The sequence below is a fragment of the Scyliorhinus canicula genome, chromosome 3 (assembly GCF_902713615.1).
Source record: "Scyliorhinus canicula chromosome 3, sScyCan1.1, whole genome shotgun sequence".
Taxonomy (NCBI): domain Eukaryota; kingdom Metazoa; phylum Chordata; class Chondrichthyes; order Carcharhiniformes; family Scyliorhinidae; genus Scyliorhinus; species Scyliorhinus canicula.
In genome coordinates this window covers 42,778,857-42,796,315 of record NC_052148.1, presented here as the reverse complement: position 1 = coordinate 42,796,315, position 17,459 = coordinate 42,778,857, and the positions used below count along the sequence as shown (strand labels likewise).

Sequence of the window (17,459 nt, the reverse complement as noted above, 5' to 3'; positions counted from 1 at the left end):
AGAAAGATCTGCTAACCTGGGTTCGAATCCCATCATGGCAGATGGTGAAATTTGAATTGAATAAAAATCTGGAATTAAAAGTCTAATGATGACCATGAAACCATTGTCAATTGTTGTAAAAACCCACCTGGTTCACCAATGTCCTTAAGGGAAGGAAATCTGCTGTCTTTGCCTGGTCTGGCCTACATTTGATTCCAGAACCTCAGCAATGTGGTGGATTCTTAAATGCTTTTGAAATGGCACACCAATCAAGGACAATCAGGGATAGGCAATAAATGCTGGCCCAGCCAGTGATGCCAATATCCCATGAATGAAAGGAAACAAAGTGTATAAGGCAGGATTTGAAACACCCAGTGACACCCATGTCTCGTAAAATGTATTTTTAAAAATATTTTATATTCTTGGCCAAGCCTCTAATACTTTCCGCAATTTCCTTCACAAAGCCCGACTGATGGATCTTTCTTGCCGATCTTGGTTTATGTTTTAAATGGAATAAATTCAACATTTTGAATTGTTTGTTTCCACCGTTTATTATCTTTTAGGCTGTTCACCTACTTTATTAGTGTAACAAGTAGGTTTACATGAACACTGCAATGAAGTTACTGAGAAAATCCTCTAGTCGCCACACTCAGCGCCTGTTCGGGTACATAGGAGGGAGACTTCACAATGTCTAATTCACCTAATACACACGTCTTTCGGGAATGATGGGAGGAAACCCATGCAGACATGGGGAGAACGTGAGACTCCAGTGACCTAAAGCTGGGAATCGAGCCTGGGACCCTGGTGCTGTGAAGCAACAGTGCTAACCACTGTGCTACTGCCGCCATGGCAATCATTTAAAAAAATTAATTTAGAGTACCCAATTCATTTTTTTCTAATTAAGCGGCAATTTAGCATGGCCAATCCATCTACCCTGCACATCTTTTGGGTTGTGGGAGCGGAACCCACGCAAACACGGGGAGAATGTGCAAACTCCACCCGGACAGTGACCTAGAGCCGGTATCGAACCTGGGACTTTGACACTGTGAGGCTGCAGTGCTAACCACTGCGCCACCATGCTGCCCCACCCTAGCAGTCTTACCTATGTAATTAGCTTCAAGATTCTAGTTTTGGGACTGGAGTATGTTGTTTTCAAATTTAAAGAAATTCATTTCTATCATTTTTTTGTTTCAGTAATCTTTTAAGTTTTTAACCCTGTCTCATTGCAGATTAGATTTTGTTACTTGTTGGTTGCACAACATATTATTCCAGGAGCACCGAGCAACATATTATTCCAGGGCAGCACGGTAGCACAGTGGTTAGCACTGTTGCTTCACAGCGCCAGGGTCCCAGTTTCGATTCCTGGCTGGGTCACCGTCTGCACGATTCCCAGCTTGGGTCACCATCTGCACGTTCTCCCCGTGTCTGCGTGATTTTCTCTGGGTACTCCGGTTTCCTCCTGCAAGTCCTGAAAGACGTGCTGTTAGGTTAATTGGACATTCGGAATTCTCCCTCAGTGTACCCGAAAAGGTGCCGGAATGTGGCGACCAGGGGATTTTCATAGTAACTTCATTGCAGTGTTAATGTAAGCCTACTTGTGACAATAAATATTATTAGTAAACTGCTATGAAAGCATTCCATAAATTCATTCGCCAGACCACCTTTTGCTAATTTGATTGGCCCAGCTTAAGTAAAGATTAAAGCCTCTAATTATCTTTGTTACAAGTTCCTATTATTCCTAGCTTAAACATTCTATTGTTCAGGGGCCTATAAACTACTTCAACATTTTATGACCCTCGTTATTCCTAATTTCGATCCATATTCATTATATTTACCAATGATCTCAAACAGAGATCCTCTCTCATTATTGTCCCGTGTCAATCTTAATATTAGGGTTACTCACCCTCCTTTTCCATTCTGCTGGTCTTTACAAAACATTGTGCACCTGGGAATAATTTTTTCCAATCATGGTCACCTTGTAACCATGTCTCAGTAACAGCAATTATCTATCAAATTCTGTTTATCTCTATTCATTGTGCCAGTTAGTTTGTCTTGTTACAAACACTTTGTACATTCATAAAGAGCCTTTAAATTATTTAACCATTATTCTTTGCAGACCTAATTCACTGATCCATTATTTTTCTTTTAAATTTAGATTACCCAATTATTTTTTCCAATTAAGGGGCAATTTAGCGTGGCCAATCCACCTACTCTGAACATTTTTGGGTTGTGGGGGCGAAAATCACGCAGACACAGGGGAGAACGTGCAAACTCCACACGGACAGTGACCCAGAGCCGGGATCGAACCTAGGACCTCAGCGCCGTGAGGCGGTTGTGCTAACCACTAGGCCACCGTGCTGCCCTCACTGATCCATTATTACCATCAAACCTGTTGTCCCATTCTTCTTTGCTTTACTCAAATTACTGAACTGCTCTATCGCCGCAATTTTTCTCTTTAGATTTCAATTTTCCTATCCAGTCCTAGTACTGTAATTTAGAAGAATGAGAGGCACTCTCATTGAAGCATACAAAATTCTGAGCGTTTGACGGGGCAGAGGAGGAGGTTTCCCATGGCTAGGTAATCTAGAACCAGGGGGCACCCTCACAGAATAAGAGGTAGGCCATTTATAGATTAGGTAATTTTTTTCCCACTCATAGGGTGGTAAATATTTGGAATTCTCGGCCCCAGAGGACTGAGCCACATAGTATATTCAAGACCCCAGTCCATAGAGTTCTAAATATTAACGGTTATCAAAGGATTTGGGGACAGTGCAAGAAAATAACGAGATAGAGCGGCCTCGAAGTGCCAAATGACCTACGCCCGTTTCTTTTTCTATTCAAGGGGCAATTTAGCGTGGCCAATCCACCTACCCTGCATATCATTGAGACCCACAGATTCTGGGAGAATGCAACCTCCACATGGTCAGTGACCTAGGGCTGGGACCTAACCCAGGTCCTCAGCGCTGTAAGGCAGCATTGCTAACCGCTACACCATCCCTGCTTCTCTTTTCTATGTTCTTCCCCAGTACTGGTGCCAGTGGCCCATGCATCAAAACCTCTTTTTTCCACTCCACTCTGAGCCACACATTTAATCTTCTTTGACTGTGCTTTAATTTGGACATAACTTCTCAAATCCTTTCAGCAGATTATTCCTTGTTTTACTTATTGGTTGGTTCCTACATGGACCACATTTGGATTCCTCACCCTCCAGCCACAAGGAGATATCCCTAGCACTGGGTGAGCAACACAACCTTTGGATCACTTGGTTGAGGTCGACGAGATGGTCTGCTATCACTGCCATGTTGCCTCGCAGTCTCCCATTTAAATGGCTTTCTGCAAATAGTCATGGAGCTTTAGTCAGCTTGCACATCCACCTTGCAGCCCTTGTCCTCATCCACATGGGTAACAAGCACTTAGTTCCTGTTGATCAAAGTCCAGAGCCGAGCCTCCTCTAAGACTACATGATAACATGAATAGGAACAGTGGACAATTTGGTCTCTAGAACCTGCTGCACCATTCAGTAAGATCACAGCTGACCTGATGCAGCATCAACTCCTTTCCTACCTGCCCCCATAATGCTCCACTTCCTTGTGGGTCAAAAATCTAACTGTTGAATATATTAAATGATCAGTTTCCACTGCTCTCTGGGGTAGAAAACGACAAAGATTAATGATCCTTGGAGAATAAATTTGTTGTTTGATGTTAAATGGGAGACCCTTTACTTTGTAACTGTGCCCCAGTTCCGATTCTCCGCCCCCCCCCCCCCCCCAAACACACAAAGGAAAACATCTTCTCTGCTCCGACCCTGCCAAACCCCTCAGAATCTTGTGTTTCTACAAGATTATCTCTCATTGATGCGCAGGTATACATAGGACATACAAGTGCAGAAGGAGGCCATTCGGCCCATTGAGTCTGCACCGACCCACTTAAGCCCTCATTTCCATCCTATCCCCATAAGCCAATAACCCTCCAAACCCTTTTTAACACCAAGGGCAATTTAGCGAGGCCAATCCACCTAACCTGCACGTCTTTGGACTGTGAGGAAACCAACGCTGACAGGTGAGAATGCAGACTCCGCATAGACAATGACCCAGCGGGGAATTTAACCTGGGACCCTAGGTCATCCTTTCCTCAGGACAACTCCTGCATCCCACAATTCACCCCAGTGAACTGTTTGACCTGCCTCAAATGCACCTATAACATTCCTTAAATAAAAACCGTACATGCCCTATTCAATTGTAACAAGACGTCCCTCGTCTTATACTACCCCTTGCAATAAAGGCCCAACTATTCAATTTGTCTTCCTGACGAGTTGTCATAACAGTGTATGAACTTTGTGATTTATGTATGATGCCCCCCAAATCCCTCTGTACTGCAACATTGTCGTCTCTGCTTCTGATTTTCCATTCCTCCTACCAAAGTGGATAACCTCAAATCTTCTCGCATTATTCTCCATCTGCCACATTTTGGCTTTGCTGAATCTTGGTATCCTCTTCACAACTTGCCTTTCCACCTATCTTTGTATTGCCAGCAAATTTGGCTACAATAATCTGTCCCTTCATCCAAGTTATTAAAATAAATTGTAAATACCCCAGTAGTTAGTATGCCAAGCTGTAAATGACCCATTTATCTGAACCATCTCGTCAGATGGCCAATTGTCCATCCATGGTATCATCCCAACTTCATGAGCTCTTAACTTTAAAAAAAAATTGTGCACCCAATTCATTTTTTCCCAATAAGGGGCAATTTAGCGTGATCAATCCACCTACCCTGTACATCTTTGGACTGTGGGGGCGAAACCCACGCAAATACGGGGGGGAATGTGCAAATTCCACACGGACAGTGACCCAGAATCGGGATCAAACCTGGGACCTCAGTGCAGTGAGGCAGCAGTGCTAACCACTGTGCCACCATGCTGCCCTGATGAGCTCTTGACTTGTGTAGTGACCTTATGTGACACCTTATTGAATGAGTTCTTGAAATTTTGGATCCCCATCTTGCAGTCACACTCCCGTTTCTATATGCCAAATCCTACTTAATCTGAAGCACGTTACCAGTGCCTGAGGAAGTGACAAGGTAACCATTCAATGTCTATGACTCTGATTCTAGCTCAACAACTGAGCCAAAGTTACTTGAGCTTGCAGTTATGGTTCCCTGCATTGCAGTGTTTTCCACGTATTGCAGATTTGGCACACCACCTTCCCTGCCACACCGTTCTACAACCATATGTAATTGATTTGATTAGTTAATTTAGTAAACTAACATGTGTTTCCTCGCTCAAAAGACAAGAGGAAAAAACTCACCAACTAGTGGAGGTATAACAAAAATAAAATAACAGCATCTCCTTCCTTCCCCCCCCCCCCGCACCAAATTCCCACTTGTAACAAATTCAACTTTGTAATGTTTCATAAAAGGTAATTCGACGTCAGAAATCTCTGCTCCACATTTGCACAAGTCTGTTTGTTCTTGCAAGTTGTACTGTCCTTCCCTTTTCCCTCTGTGCTTTGTGTAGTCCTCAGGCAAGTAGGCAACATTGCCCCAGGGTTCTCTCTCAGCTTTATCAAGAGGCCAAACTAACTTCCACAGATCCCCTATTCCTGTCCTCTAGGAAGAATAAAGTTTAGAACAATAAAAGGGGTTACTAGCTATTTCAATAGAATAATTTTCATTATCACATATTACCCAAATCAATCACATGAAGTTAAGCTTAGAAAATACCGTTTTGCCCGCTTGCTGAAATCAATCAAGTACAAATCACAGAAAACAATTGGCAAAGGTCAACCTTAAGTGGATGCATTAAATAATAGCATGTCTATAATAAATTATAAAATTGTATAGCACAGGAGGCCGTTTGGTCCATCAAGCCTGTACCAGTTCTTTGAAACAGCCATCAAATGAATCTCACTTGTATAAATTTGATTAAACATCCTATTATATTTGCCTTCCAGATAATTACAACTCCAGCATAAAAAAATTCTAATCTTTGCTGGCTCTTTTCACAGTTACCTTAAATTGTGTCCTCTGGATACCATCAAATGTCACTGGAAAGTTTCTCCATTTATTCTATTAAAACTCAAATTTAAATCATCTTTAACTGTCTCTATTCCAAGAACAATCCCACCTCTTTTAGTCCCTCACCCACACTACCATTCTGGTAAATTTCCTTTGTACTAAGTGCTTTGGAAGCTTTCCAAATAAGGTGTCCAGAACTGGATAGAATACTCCACCTGAAGCTTACCCATCAATTTGTAGAAGTTTAGCTTTGTACTCTTACATTTCTACAAAGCTACTGAACCTGAAGCCATATGGACTTAAAACATTAACACTGTTTTTCTCTCCCGAGATGCTGCCAGACCTTCTGAGTTTTACCAGCATTTTCTGTTTTTACTACCACTGAGCCTGTATGCTTTTTTAAACAGCCTTCTCAACTAGTCCTGCTGCCTTGGGGCAATGTGTGCAAAATTCCTGGGTCTCTATTCCTGCCAACACTTTTGAAGTGTATTACTTAGTGTATATTGCCTCTCATCATTCTTCCTTCCAAATTGCATCACATCACACTGCTCTATACTGTACTAAATTTCATCTGTTACGTGTGTCCATAAGAAATAAGAGTAATATGCTCCGACAAGCCTGTCCTGCATTATCCAGTATGATCATGGCTGATCTTTGACTTCAACACTATTTTCCTGTCCCACTCCCCATATCCTTTGATTATCTGGTAGACCAAATTTCTGTTTCTCTCAGCCAAAAATCTATTCAATGATGGAGCATCCACAAATCTCTGGGGTCGAGAATTCCAAAGATTCAAAACCATTTGAATTAAGAGATTTCTTCTAACCGCCACCCAAAATTAGTAGCCCCATATCCGTCATTTGAAGCCTACTCGTGACAAGCGATTTTCATTTCATTTCATAGGAAATCCTCATTTCAGGGCCCAATCCAGTGAACGTTTGCTGTACTGCCATCAATACAAATATATCCTTCCTTAAATATAGGGACAATAACTGCACACTATATTCCAGGTGTGATCATACCAAACCATGTACCATCGTAGCAAGACTTCTGTATTCTTGTACTCCAATCCTCTTGCAATAAAGGCCAACATATTATTTCCCTTCTTCATGGCTTGCTGCACCCACATTCCTTGTTTGAATGTACCCAAATCCCTCTGAAAAATCAATAATTCCAAATTTCACTTTCAAAAATATTCTGCTTTTCCATTCTTACGACCAAACCAAATAACCTCACACTTCCCTACATTATACTTCATCTGCCACCTTGTTGCCCACTTACTTAATCTGTCTATATCTATTCGTCTTCTCACATCATACATTCCCACCTAGATTTGCATGCTCAACAAACTAAGATACATTAGTCTCTGCCTCCTCCTCATTCAAGACATTTGTGTAGATTGTAAATAGCCGAGGCTCCAGCACTGATCTTTGCCAACTTGAAAATGTCCAATTTGTCCCTACTTTTTCCTTCCTGTCCACGATCAATTCCATGAGCCCTTATCTTGTATCTTAACCTTTCTTATCAAATATCTTTTGGAAATTCATCTCTTCTCTGTTTGTCATCCTGAGATCTATTGCTATCTCCATGTTTACATTTCTTAGTTTCGCACTACCTGCAGATTTTGAAATATGTCCACATACCCAAGCCCAGGCTTTTATGATTAAACAATTAGTGATCCAAACTCCGACCTCTTGAGGGATACCAAATCACACCTTTATGGTTGAGTTTGTTCTCAGCCACAAAAGTTAACCGACATTTAAATGATGGGCTGCAATTCTAGGTAAGCAAGTCTTTTAATACAAAATTTCAAAAAATAAAATCTTGTTGAGGTGCACAGTGAAAAAAAGCATACAGCAGCTTCAGTATGTTATGTCCCATCAATAAGACCATGAACTCAAGACACACAATTGTTGCCTGGTTGTTGCTTAGATTTAAACATGTACAAACCAGTTATAGAAATTGTACTATATATTCAAGCTTAACTGAATCAAATGAAGTTCAAAAAAAATCCTGTTAGTACCAATTTTGCGAGTCTAATTTTCACAACAGTTTCAATACTGAGCTAAGATTAAATGTCTTAAAAATAAGGGGGTGAAATTGGTCTATGCAATAGCATGATCAGAGCTCAAGAGCTTTTTATTTTTACATGGTGGCTGATCATTTGAATGAGCTTCGTGTTGCAGGCAAAAACCAATTTCACCTGCAAAACCGTATGTGGGGGACATTCATCTGTGCACATCTTCAGGTTAAGGATTGGCACTGCACAATCACCAAGGACTGCAAACTGGGACTCTTGGGCCTTCAAATACATTTTCCAAAGGACTGATCTTTAGTTAGCAGCTGAAGAATCCTAAGCAAGTCTATCACCTGTCCTGCTCACTGCTGTCCAATTAGTATGAAAGGATCGAAAAACAGACATTAGGCTCTTCATTTACTTATCTAGCAGCCCTGACACCTGTTTAGATTTAAATGTCCAACACTCGTTCCCAATATTAGACCCCGTGTTTGTTTCACATCAACGTCAGTTCAGACGATTTATCTGAAAATTTACCCTTTAACTTCTCAAGAGCCAAGTCTTTTCCTAGTCAAAATCAAGCAACTACAACAACTGCTTTTAGACTGATCTCAGTCAGAAGCCATTTTTAAATCCTGAGAAAACCATAGTTACCTTCAGCTCGGTACAAATTTTCCATCAGACTATGAATAAACAGAAATTTAGTTGTTTTGTCATGTCAACTTCACAATATCTAAACTGCTAAGATATTGAACATCAGACTGGACATGGCCACTGACAATCAATGAGTATTGGATAGGAAGTATGTTCCTAGAGTCAGCTTAGGATTTGCTTTATTAACATTATGCCTCCAGTTTAGAACAATATCGTAGCCTTGCCAAGATGGGAGGACACTTTGGCTTGGAAGACCAGCTGAGCTTTTGGATGCAAAAATCCTAAGACGGATGTGTCCAATATTGTACAACAGGAACCACTGCCATGCTTTGATTCCTAAACAATTCCCTGCAAACTTACTGGCATCAATTCACTTTACAACTGGAGTCAAAAAAATTGAAGAACTCTTCCCATGCATCTTATTCAATCTGCCCTCAACTAATATCTTCAGAACTCAACTATTTTCAGTTCAGATTGCTGCTTTATATCTTTCGGGGTAAATTCTAAACACTATTTCTTTCAGCTGGCTAAATGCACGCAGCACTTAAAATTCAGTCTTCCACAGATCTCCAAACACTTATTATTCTGCTTGTACTGTAAGTATAAACATTTTTCAAGAGCGCAATTATTTTCTATACTTAAACTAACTGTATGTAAACAGACTATTACAAGTGAACAAAATAGTTAACATGAGGTACCTCTCACAATCATCCAGGAAAGAAGAGCACCATCCTGAGTATTTCCACAGGGGTGGAAAATGAAAACCATTAGGTTGTTGGATGAAAAGTGCATAATGGAATTAAATCCAAAAGCCAGTTATTTTTTATAACTTCTTTTGGACTGGCTTTTGCCTTTAAAAGAAAAAACAGCACGAGCGGTCATGGTGGAAAAAGAACAATTTCACCAATGGAAAAAAAATCATCTAAATAGGTGGCAGAAGGACGGGTTGACCTTCAAATGTTGTATTACATTGATCTTCTTCCTGACAGTGTAGGCAGATATTGTAGAAGGGAAACGTTATGGTCCCTAATAACACACCTTTGTGTGAACCAGCAATAGTGAATCTTCAGTTCTGGCATTGGAAATTTACATTTGTGTGCTCGGTCAATCTGAGTTGCAAGTGACCCAAAATTCATTCAGTAAACTAAAATAATTTTCTTTTTTTTTACAAAACAGCATGCACAGATCTAAGCAATGACACAACATGACAGCAAGAGGAAATAGTGTACCGAATCAGTGAGATGAAAACTCATTCACCATCATCATTCAGTGATGGAGCACATTTTGTTTTAATCTCGCAACAAGCCCATGAATTTCATTTGTCATCCCCAAAGGAATTCTCAAAGTGGCAGCCACAGCTGTCAAATGAAGACAAAGGTAACGTTGTTGGCAATATTCAAACAATAATATGATTTTAAAATTTTGCCAACAAACCAGTTTGTTTACATGTGTTATAAACAATATCAATAAACCCGGAAAGCTCTCCTGCTGTGGATTGGGCCACTCTTGGGCACCAGCTACAGCTACAAAAGTAGTATGGAAATATATGGAGTACAAAAAGTTAAAACTAGAGGCTGAACTCTATGAGCAGTGCTTTGAGCAAAGCACAATTAAAGGATACATCTCTGATCTATAACAGTTGGCATCTTTCTCATAGGATATTGCAAAGACAGAGTTTAAAAAGCTCCTGGAACCTCCAAAGGATGAACCAAAAAAACACAACTAGAGGAAACACAAACAATGATCTAAAACATTTTTCAATTAAGGTGAACATGGTTCACAGTTTGGTACATATCTGACTAAACAGAACTTGTATTTGCTGTTATTACAGTTGGTTTAAATAAAACTTGTCTGACCAGAATTTTTCCAGTAAAAGACCCACATTCCTGCATTTACTGGCTACAGTAATACAGTCTCAATCCCTGCGGTCACACAAACAATTCAAACAGCCCTGAAGAGAAGGTATTTTAAAACACTGAACGAGTGATTATCTATGCACTGATATAAAGACCAGCAGAGTTACAAAAGATACTGAACTATTAATGTAAACTACACTAACGCATACAAACACAATGAAGAGCAACTAATAGTGTCATTTCTTTCAGTATCATATTTCTAACACTTTTAATGATTGATAAATGCTATTAACTTCTAGTTTCAATCCTAATTTGTATTTTGGTCTTTTAAATCTACCTCCTATTTCCAATATTTCATAGGAGGGATAGTTTCAACAAAGATTCCCAGTGTTAATATAATGCTGTGTAGTTTTGCTGTCCGGTTACTGTGAGTTCTGTCGCCACAGTCTTGAGTTATCAGTGCAGATGCAGTTAAGAACTGGAGATGGCTCAGCGGAATCAAGAATGCCTTTCCCTGCAAACAGTTCTTGCATTACAAGTTGTGAGAAGCGTCTCTGGTAGTATTTATCAATCAACATCAGTTCCCAATAGTGTCCACAGTTCAAGTAATTCACTGTGCTTTTTCAACTGGCATATGACTGCTGGTTTTGGGATTCTTGGACTCTAACTTCACTGTTTCGTTCAGGGAGGGATTGGTTTCCGGGTTTTTGCATCGTTCCAGAGGTTCTGCCATGTTGCAGTGGTCATGTTCGCAGCAGCAAGCACGTCCATCAATTGTGGACCTGAACATTGTTCCTTCCTCATGATCCTTGCAGAACGAGTTGGGGCAGAATTGGCAAAAAACAACGGAGAGTTTTCCACAGACATCACAGTGGTGCCATGGGCACTCCCATTTTCCTGAAACAATGGTAAAATATAAATTAGAAATGGTGCAACAGAGCATAGGCAGTTATTAGCGAAGTTTATATTATTTTGTTTAGATAACTCCAGTACACGTGGATATCCATTCTGCTCCATAGGTCACTTCAAAACAAAAATCACACGTTTATTGCAATATTCAGAAATTCATTTACCTATTCGCACAGATTATGATCTATTTGAAAAACTAAATTGACTTTTTACAATAGAATATTGGAATACAGGAGAGAGAGAGAGAGATACAGAGAAAAAGAGAGATAGGACTAAAACATGCTACTGATAACATGTAAGCCGTCCTACATCAAGAGGACAAGCAGCACTGCATGGTTACACATGCCAATTATTCACAAGGAAAGACACACGCAACACATCTTTTCCAGGCAAACAGATAATGGGGGAAAAAATCAATCATTTTTGTTACGATTGAGATGCAAGCCTTTGAGGATAAAAGGATGTTAAAGCATTACATGTCTGTATTATTTATCCTGAAATATAAAGTAGACCCTGGAGGAGTTATGTAAAGTGTGCACAATTATCAGAAGTTGGGAGACATTGGAAAGGCTCCAACACACTGAAAACTGGCCAATATGATGTCCATGTTTATAAAAGGAAAATAACTAAGGCTCAGACTATCACAGACACTTCAGTATTCAACTTTATGCAAAATAATACAATTGGTCCGGTGTAAACTTGAAGACTGTATAATGATTCAGGAAACAGTAATAAACAAAGATATAGAAAGGGAAGATCCTGTTTGACCAACCTCCTTGAATTCTTTTAAGAATGTGAAAGCCTTGGTGAATTGAGCAAGCTGTAAAAATATTGCACCAGAAAGCATCTGACAAAATTTCACATGAAAAGCTAGACGCAGGCTAGAAATGCAGGCAATTCATTGGTTCTGATAAGAAATTGGGCGAAGGGTAGAAAACAACAAACATTTGTTCAAGGAATTGTATCTGTTACATTGGCGTGGGAGTGCTTGGCAGTAATGGTTGGATGTCCCAGGGCATTGGGTCTTAGGACCATTAATTACTGTTATTGATTTATGTCAATGACCTGGAATTCTAAGTCTAATGCAAACCAGTTACATTTGCAGTTGATACTAAATCAGGAGGGGCATTCGACCTGGGAGGAAGCAACTCACAAATTACAGTCTTCTTCGGCAGTCCCACCGATTGAGGATGACATGCTTCCACACTAAAAATGAGTTCTCAGGTGACTGGAGTCCCAAGTGTGACCAACAGTCTCAGGTGGGGCAGATGCTGACTGGAGTGCCCGAGTTGCCACTTGTTAATTTCACTGTCGATGCTTGGCTTCAGCTTGTTCTTGCCGATGAAACCTGAAGTGTTCAGCTCCTTCCCAGATGCCACTTCAGGCAGTCTTGGGCCAGGGATGCCGAGGTTTTAGTGGAGATGTTGCACTCTCTTGAGGAGGCTTTGAGGGTGTCCTTGGAAGTGTTTCCTCTGCCGTTCCGGGACTTGTTAACCGTGTCAAAGCTCTGAGTAGAGCGCATGTTTCGGAACTCTTGTCAAGCATGGGGATGATGTGGTCAACCAGCAGAACTGATTGAGCATGGTCAATGATTTGATGCTGGCCTGAGCTTGCATGGACACTGGTGAGCCTATCATGCCAATGGATTAGCAGGATCTTGTGGAGACAGCGCTGCTGGTACTTCTCCAGGGTTTTTAAGTGCCTGCTGTGCATAGCCCACTCCCGAGCCATATAGGGCAGGTATTAATACTGCTCTGTAGACCATAATCCTGGTGCTGGGTCTAACGTCCTGGTCTTCAAATACTTTCTTCCACAGGCGACCAAAGGCTGCACTGGCACGCTGGGGAGGGGTGTATGTGTTGAATCTCATTGATTTTTGCCCTCATTGATAGGAGGCTCCCAAGGTATGGAAAGTGGCCCACATTGTCCAAGGCCTCGCAGGGAGTTTGACAACTGGGAGGCAGTACTGTGTGGCAGGGGCAGGTTGGTTGAGGACCTTTGTCTTACTGATGCAGGCCCATGCTCTCTTAAGCCTTGGTGAAGGTGTTGACAGGCTTGGAACTTGGCTTCCATGTGTGTGCAGACACGAGCATCGTCTGCATATTGTAGTTCAATGACAAAAGGTGGGACCACTTTGGGTCTGGCCTGTAGGTGGCGGAGGTTGAACAGATTTCCATTTGTTCTTTGGTTTAGCTCCACTCTCATCGCTTCTCGGTCTTTTGGCTGAGATGAGTGCTAGGTCAGGTGTAATGCCTGGAATTGGATTCAATTTGAATTGGTTTTTGGAGTAGGCAAGGAGCTGGATTAGGGGTTTGCTCCTGTCCACACTGAGCTCTGGCTTTGTAACTCTGATAAAGGAAGAAAAAAAATGTTTAGCTCCACTCTAGTGGGGAGCTTGCTGAGGGGGAGATGAATCATTGCAACAAGGAAGATCGAGAAGAGCATTTGTGCGATGACACAGCCTTGCTTGACCTCCAGCTGGACAACGGCATGCAGCAGCAGATGAAATTAACAATTGGGAAGTTACAACCTGGGAAGAGAAAATATGGGAGAAGCATGTACCAAGGATGTTGGAACAGCTGAGGATGAAGTTGAAGGAGACTTGAGAATCTGGGTCGACTCAGTGCTCAACATGTTCAAACAATGCAGAGCAGCAATCACAACAAAAGTTGAGATACAGACAAAACAGTAAACTATCAGGTCAAACTGTGTAGTGATCTTGTAGGTCCATACCTTGTGGCCATTTCTCATTACTGGGAGACATGCAATATTCCAATGATGGAAGCAATGTGGAGAACAGTCACAAGACTGAGCCCTTGTAAGACCATAAGAAATAGGAACAGGAGTATCAACTATTCTGTTGGCCTTTTTATGGTTTCCTTTCCTTGAGCTGTAATATTTAATGGCTTGTGCATCTGTACACAATGTTTCTGTGTTCACAAGATCATGAGAAATATGATCTAGCCTCCACTGCTCAGTGGAAGAGAATACCAAAGGCTAATGACTCCCTGAGAATAAAAAATCTATTTCCGGTTTCTTAAATGGGAGATCTCTTATTTTAAAACTGAGCCCCCGTTTCTAGATTCCCCTAGGAGAGGGAGCATCTTCTCAGCATCCACTCTACTCAAATCCCCTCAGAATCTTATTACGGTAAGGAGTCTAGGGCTGAACTTTTCAAGCATTCCTCATAAGACAATTCCTTCATCCCAGGAATTTGCCTTCTCTGAATTCTCTCCAATGCAAGTATACCCCTCAAATAAGGAGGCCAAAACAGTTCACAGTATTCTCAGGCATGGTCTCACCACGACTTGCCTATTTGTAGACTCCATTCTTCTTACAATAAAGGACAACATTCAGTTTATATTCTCAATTACTGTACATGCAGTATTCATATTCATTAGTGATTCATATACAAAGATCACAAGTTTAAATGAGGAACGGCATGTTAAGACTTATATTAGCAAGCTCTTCACAAAAATGACTGATACAAAGATAAAGAGAGAGCATGAAGATGAGAATCCAGGAAATCATTTAAGATCTATAAGAAAGAGCAAAAGAGTGAGACAAAGAACTGACAGGGTAAGTTACAACTTTTGGTAGTTAAGATTTCGGAACCAACTGATGCCGAAATCAGGACTGGGGGTAAGAGTGTAGTGAGAGTTTGTAGTGCTCTCAAGGCTATTCTGGGTGAGTGTTCTTTCTCATCCCTACTTATCATCTGAACTCATGAATGACAATAGTTTATACTGACAGCACATCAAGACTAATTTATTCTACCTCAGTAACTGAGAAAAAAAAGTAGCAACACAAGACAATTGAAAAAAATATTGTGCAATGAACTCAACCTTATTCGGAGTAACCTTGTAGTTGCTGAGATTTTCCTTTAAAACTTTAAACGGCTCATGATAAGAATGGATTGTGAAGTGGTGGGGACTGGATTAAACAATGATCCAAAAACGGAAGCAATTTGAGGTAGTGAGCATGTTATTGAAGTTCTTAAAACAAAGGGTATGTTGCTCTCCGTTGACTGGTCTGTAGTGTTGCATTAACTAGTGATGTAGCAACCCAAAAGTAGACGATTATTCAGCTTCATCAAAATTCTTTTGTTCCTCATCCTTTCACAAATGTTGTTAAGTGAAGGAATTATTCCTAGTACTTCCAACACCTGCTTCCAGCCAGCTGTTTAAGAGCTCCATCTCAGTATATTCCACTGTCAACAAACCATGTCAGGTAAACATGGGAAGTCACCAACAGGTTCCTTGTGACAAACCCAATCGGCTGTTGAATGGCAGGCTTTGACCTGCCACAGTGAATGTGGTCTTGCTAAACAGATTCAGGACAGGCCAAGGCCCCAGTGCAGGCAACCTCCATCGCAGGGTCTTAGTACAAACCATTTATGCACTTATGGTGGGACATAAACAATGCTGCATGTACCAAGAAATGTTCTCTCTAAAGACTAGATGGTGGGCTAATCACCTTAAACTCGGCAAATGAAGAGTTGATTGCTGGCTTCAGGGATTTGTATTTGCTAAGTAAAATAATAAGAGGAGGAAGATCAATCTTCAATGTTGGTAGAGCCCAGGAGAGCAAATGACAAGGATGATGATTTTGTAACCATCCTCAGCCAGAAGTACCAAGTGGACGATGCATCTTGGCCTTCTCTGGAGGGAGAGGAGGACACACCATACAGAGGCCAGTTTTCAGCGAGTGCGATACACTCTATGTGATATCAAAAATCAGTTGAGGACATTATAAATAACAATAGCTGTGGGCTCTACCCTGCCTGTGGTGTTGAAGCCTTGTGTTCAAAGGCTCGCCATGGCACTAGCCAAACTCCTCCTGTACAGAGATGAGATATGAATACAACTTCCCTTGGCATCAAGTTTGAACAAATGTGCCCTCAAGGAGTCAGAAAAACTGAAATAATTGGGAGTCAGGAAACCCTCCACTGGTTAGGGTCATACCTAGCACAAAAGAAGATGCTAGTCATTGTTGGAGGATTATCTCAGCCCCAGAACATCGCTACAGGTGCTCCTCAGGGTTCGAGACTAAACCACCTCCAGCTGTTTCAATGACTTTCACTCCATCTAGAGTTCAGAACTAGGATTGCACAGTATTCAGTCCCATTCACAATTACTCAAGACATCAAAACAGTGTGCCTGCATGTAGCAAGAACGTGGCAATATTTAGGCTTGGACTGATAATTAGCAAATTATATTTGCAAACACACAGGTGCCAGGCAATGACCATCTCCAACAAAAAAAAATCTAACCACCTCCATAACATTCAATCGCTTTACAATCATTGAATCCACCACCATCAGCATGATGGGAGTTATCACTGCACAGAAATCTAACTGGACCAGCCACATAAATACTCCGATTACAAGAGCAGGTCAGAGGCCGGGCTTTCTATAGTAAATGATTCACATTTTGACATCCCAAAATTTTTCCATCACATACAAAGCAGAAGTGTGGTGGAATACTCTCCACATGCCAGACAGATGGCGCTCAAATATTATTCATGAAGCTTGACACCGTTCCAAGACTAAGCTGTCTGCTTGACAGGTGTTCATCCATGACCTTAAACATCAACTCCCATTCAACAAACACCATAGCTGCAACGTGTGCCATCTCCAAGATGCACGACAGCAATTTGTTGCGGCTTCTGAGACAGTACCTTGCACACCTGAAACCTATCACCTAGTAGAACAAGGGCAGCAGATGCATGGGAACAACACCATTTGAAGTCACTTTCCATCGTAACTTGCAAATATATTGTTGACCTTAATTGTTGCTGGGTCAAAATTATGGAATTTCTCCCCCACCAACACCACTGTGGGTATGCATTTACCACACGGTCTATAGGGATGGGATCAAGAACTTTCTGAAGGGCAATGAGGAATGGGCAATAAAAACTGTCCTTGTGAATGAATACTAAAGTTTGGATTCTTCATCTAATTTTTTGGGAACTCACTACTTCATCTCTCAAAGTAAGAAAAAAACTCATCTCAAACTGAGTAATTTTATGAA

The 17,459-nt window shown here is 41.1% G+C and overlaps 1 protein-coding gene and 1 long non-coding RNA gene across 12 annotated transcripts in view; one reads left to right on the top strand and one right to left on the bottom strand.

The window, feature by feature from the left end:
- The window catches only part of LOC119963935, a 75,317-nt gene that overhangs the window by 15,298 nt on the left and 42,560 nt on the right, over window positions 1-17,459 (top strand). For 6 of the 7 annotated variants that reach the window (XR_005460205.1, XR_005460200.1, XR_005460199.1 and 3 more), the window contains one exon: window positions 9,839-10,039. The exons of the other annotated variant lie outside the window; for it this stretch is intronic. This is a non-coding gene — a long non-coding RNA (uncharacterized LOC119963935). The remainder of the gene's footprint in view (window positions 1-9,838; window positions 10,040-17,459) is intronic. 7 annotated transcript variants of the gene reach the window in all.
- Window positions 7,769-17,459, bottom strand: part of nsd2 (nuclear receptor binding SET domain protein 2) — a 122,082-nt gene continuing 112,391 nt past the window's right edge. For all 5 annotated transcript variants that reach the window (XM_038793363.1, XM_038793361.1, XM_038793365.1 and 2 more), the window contains exon 23: window positions 7,769-11,415. In XM_038793363.1, coding sequence (XP_038649291.1) covers window positions 11,129-11,415 — 287 coding nt within the window. In that variant the 3' untranslated portion in view covers window positions 7,769-11,128. The remainder of the gene's footprint in view (window positions 11,416-17,459) is intronic.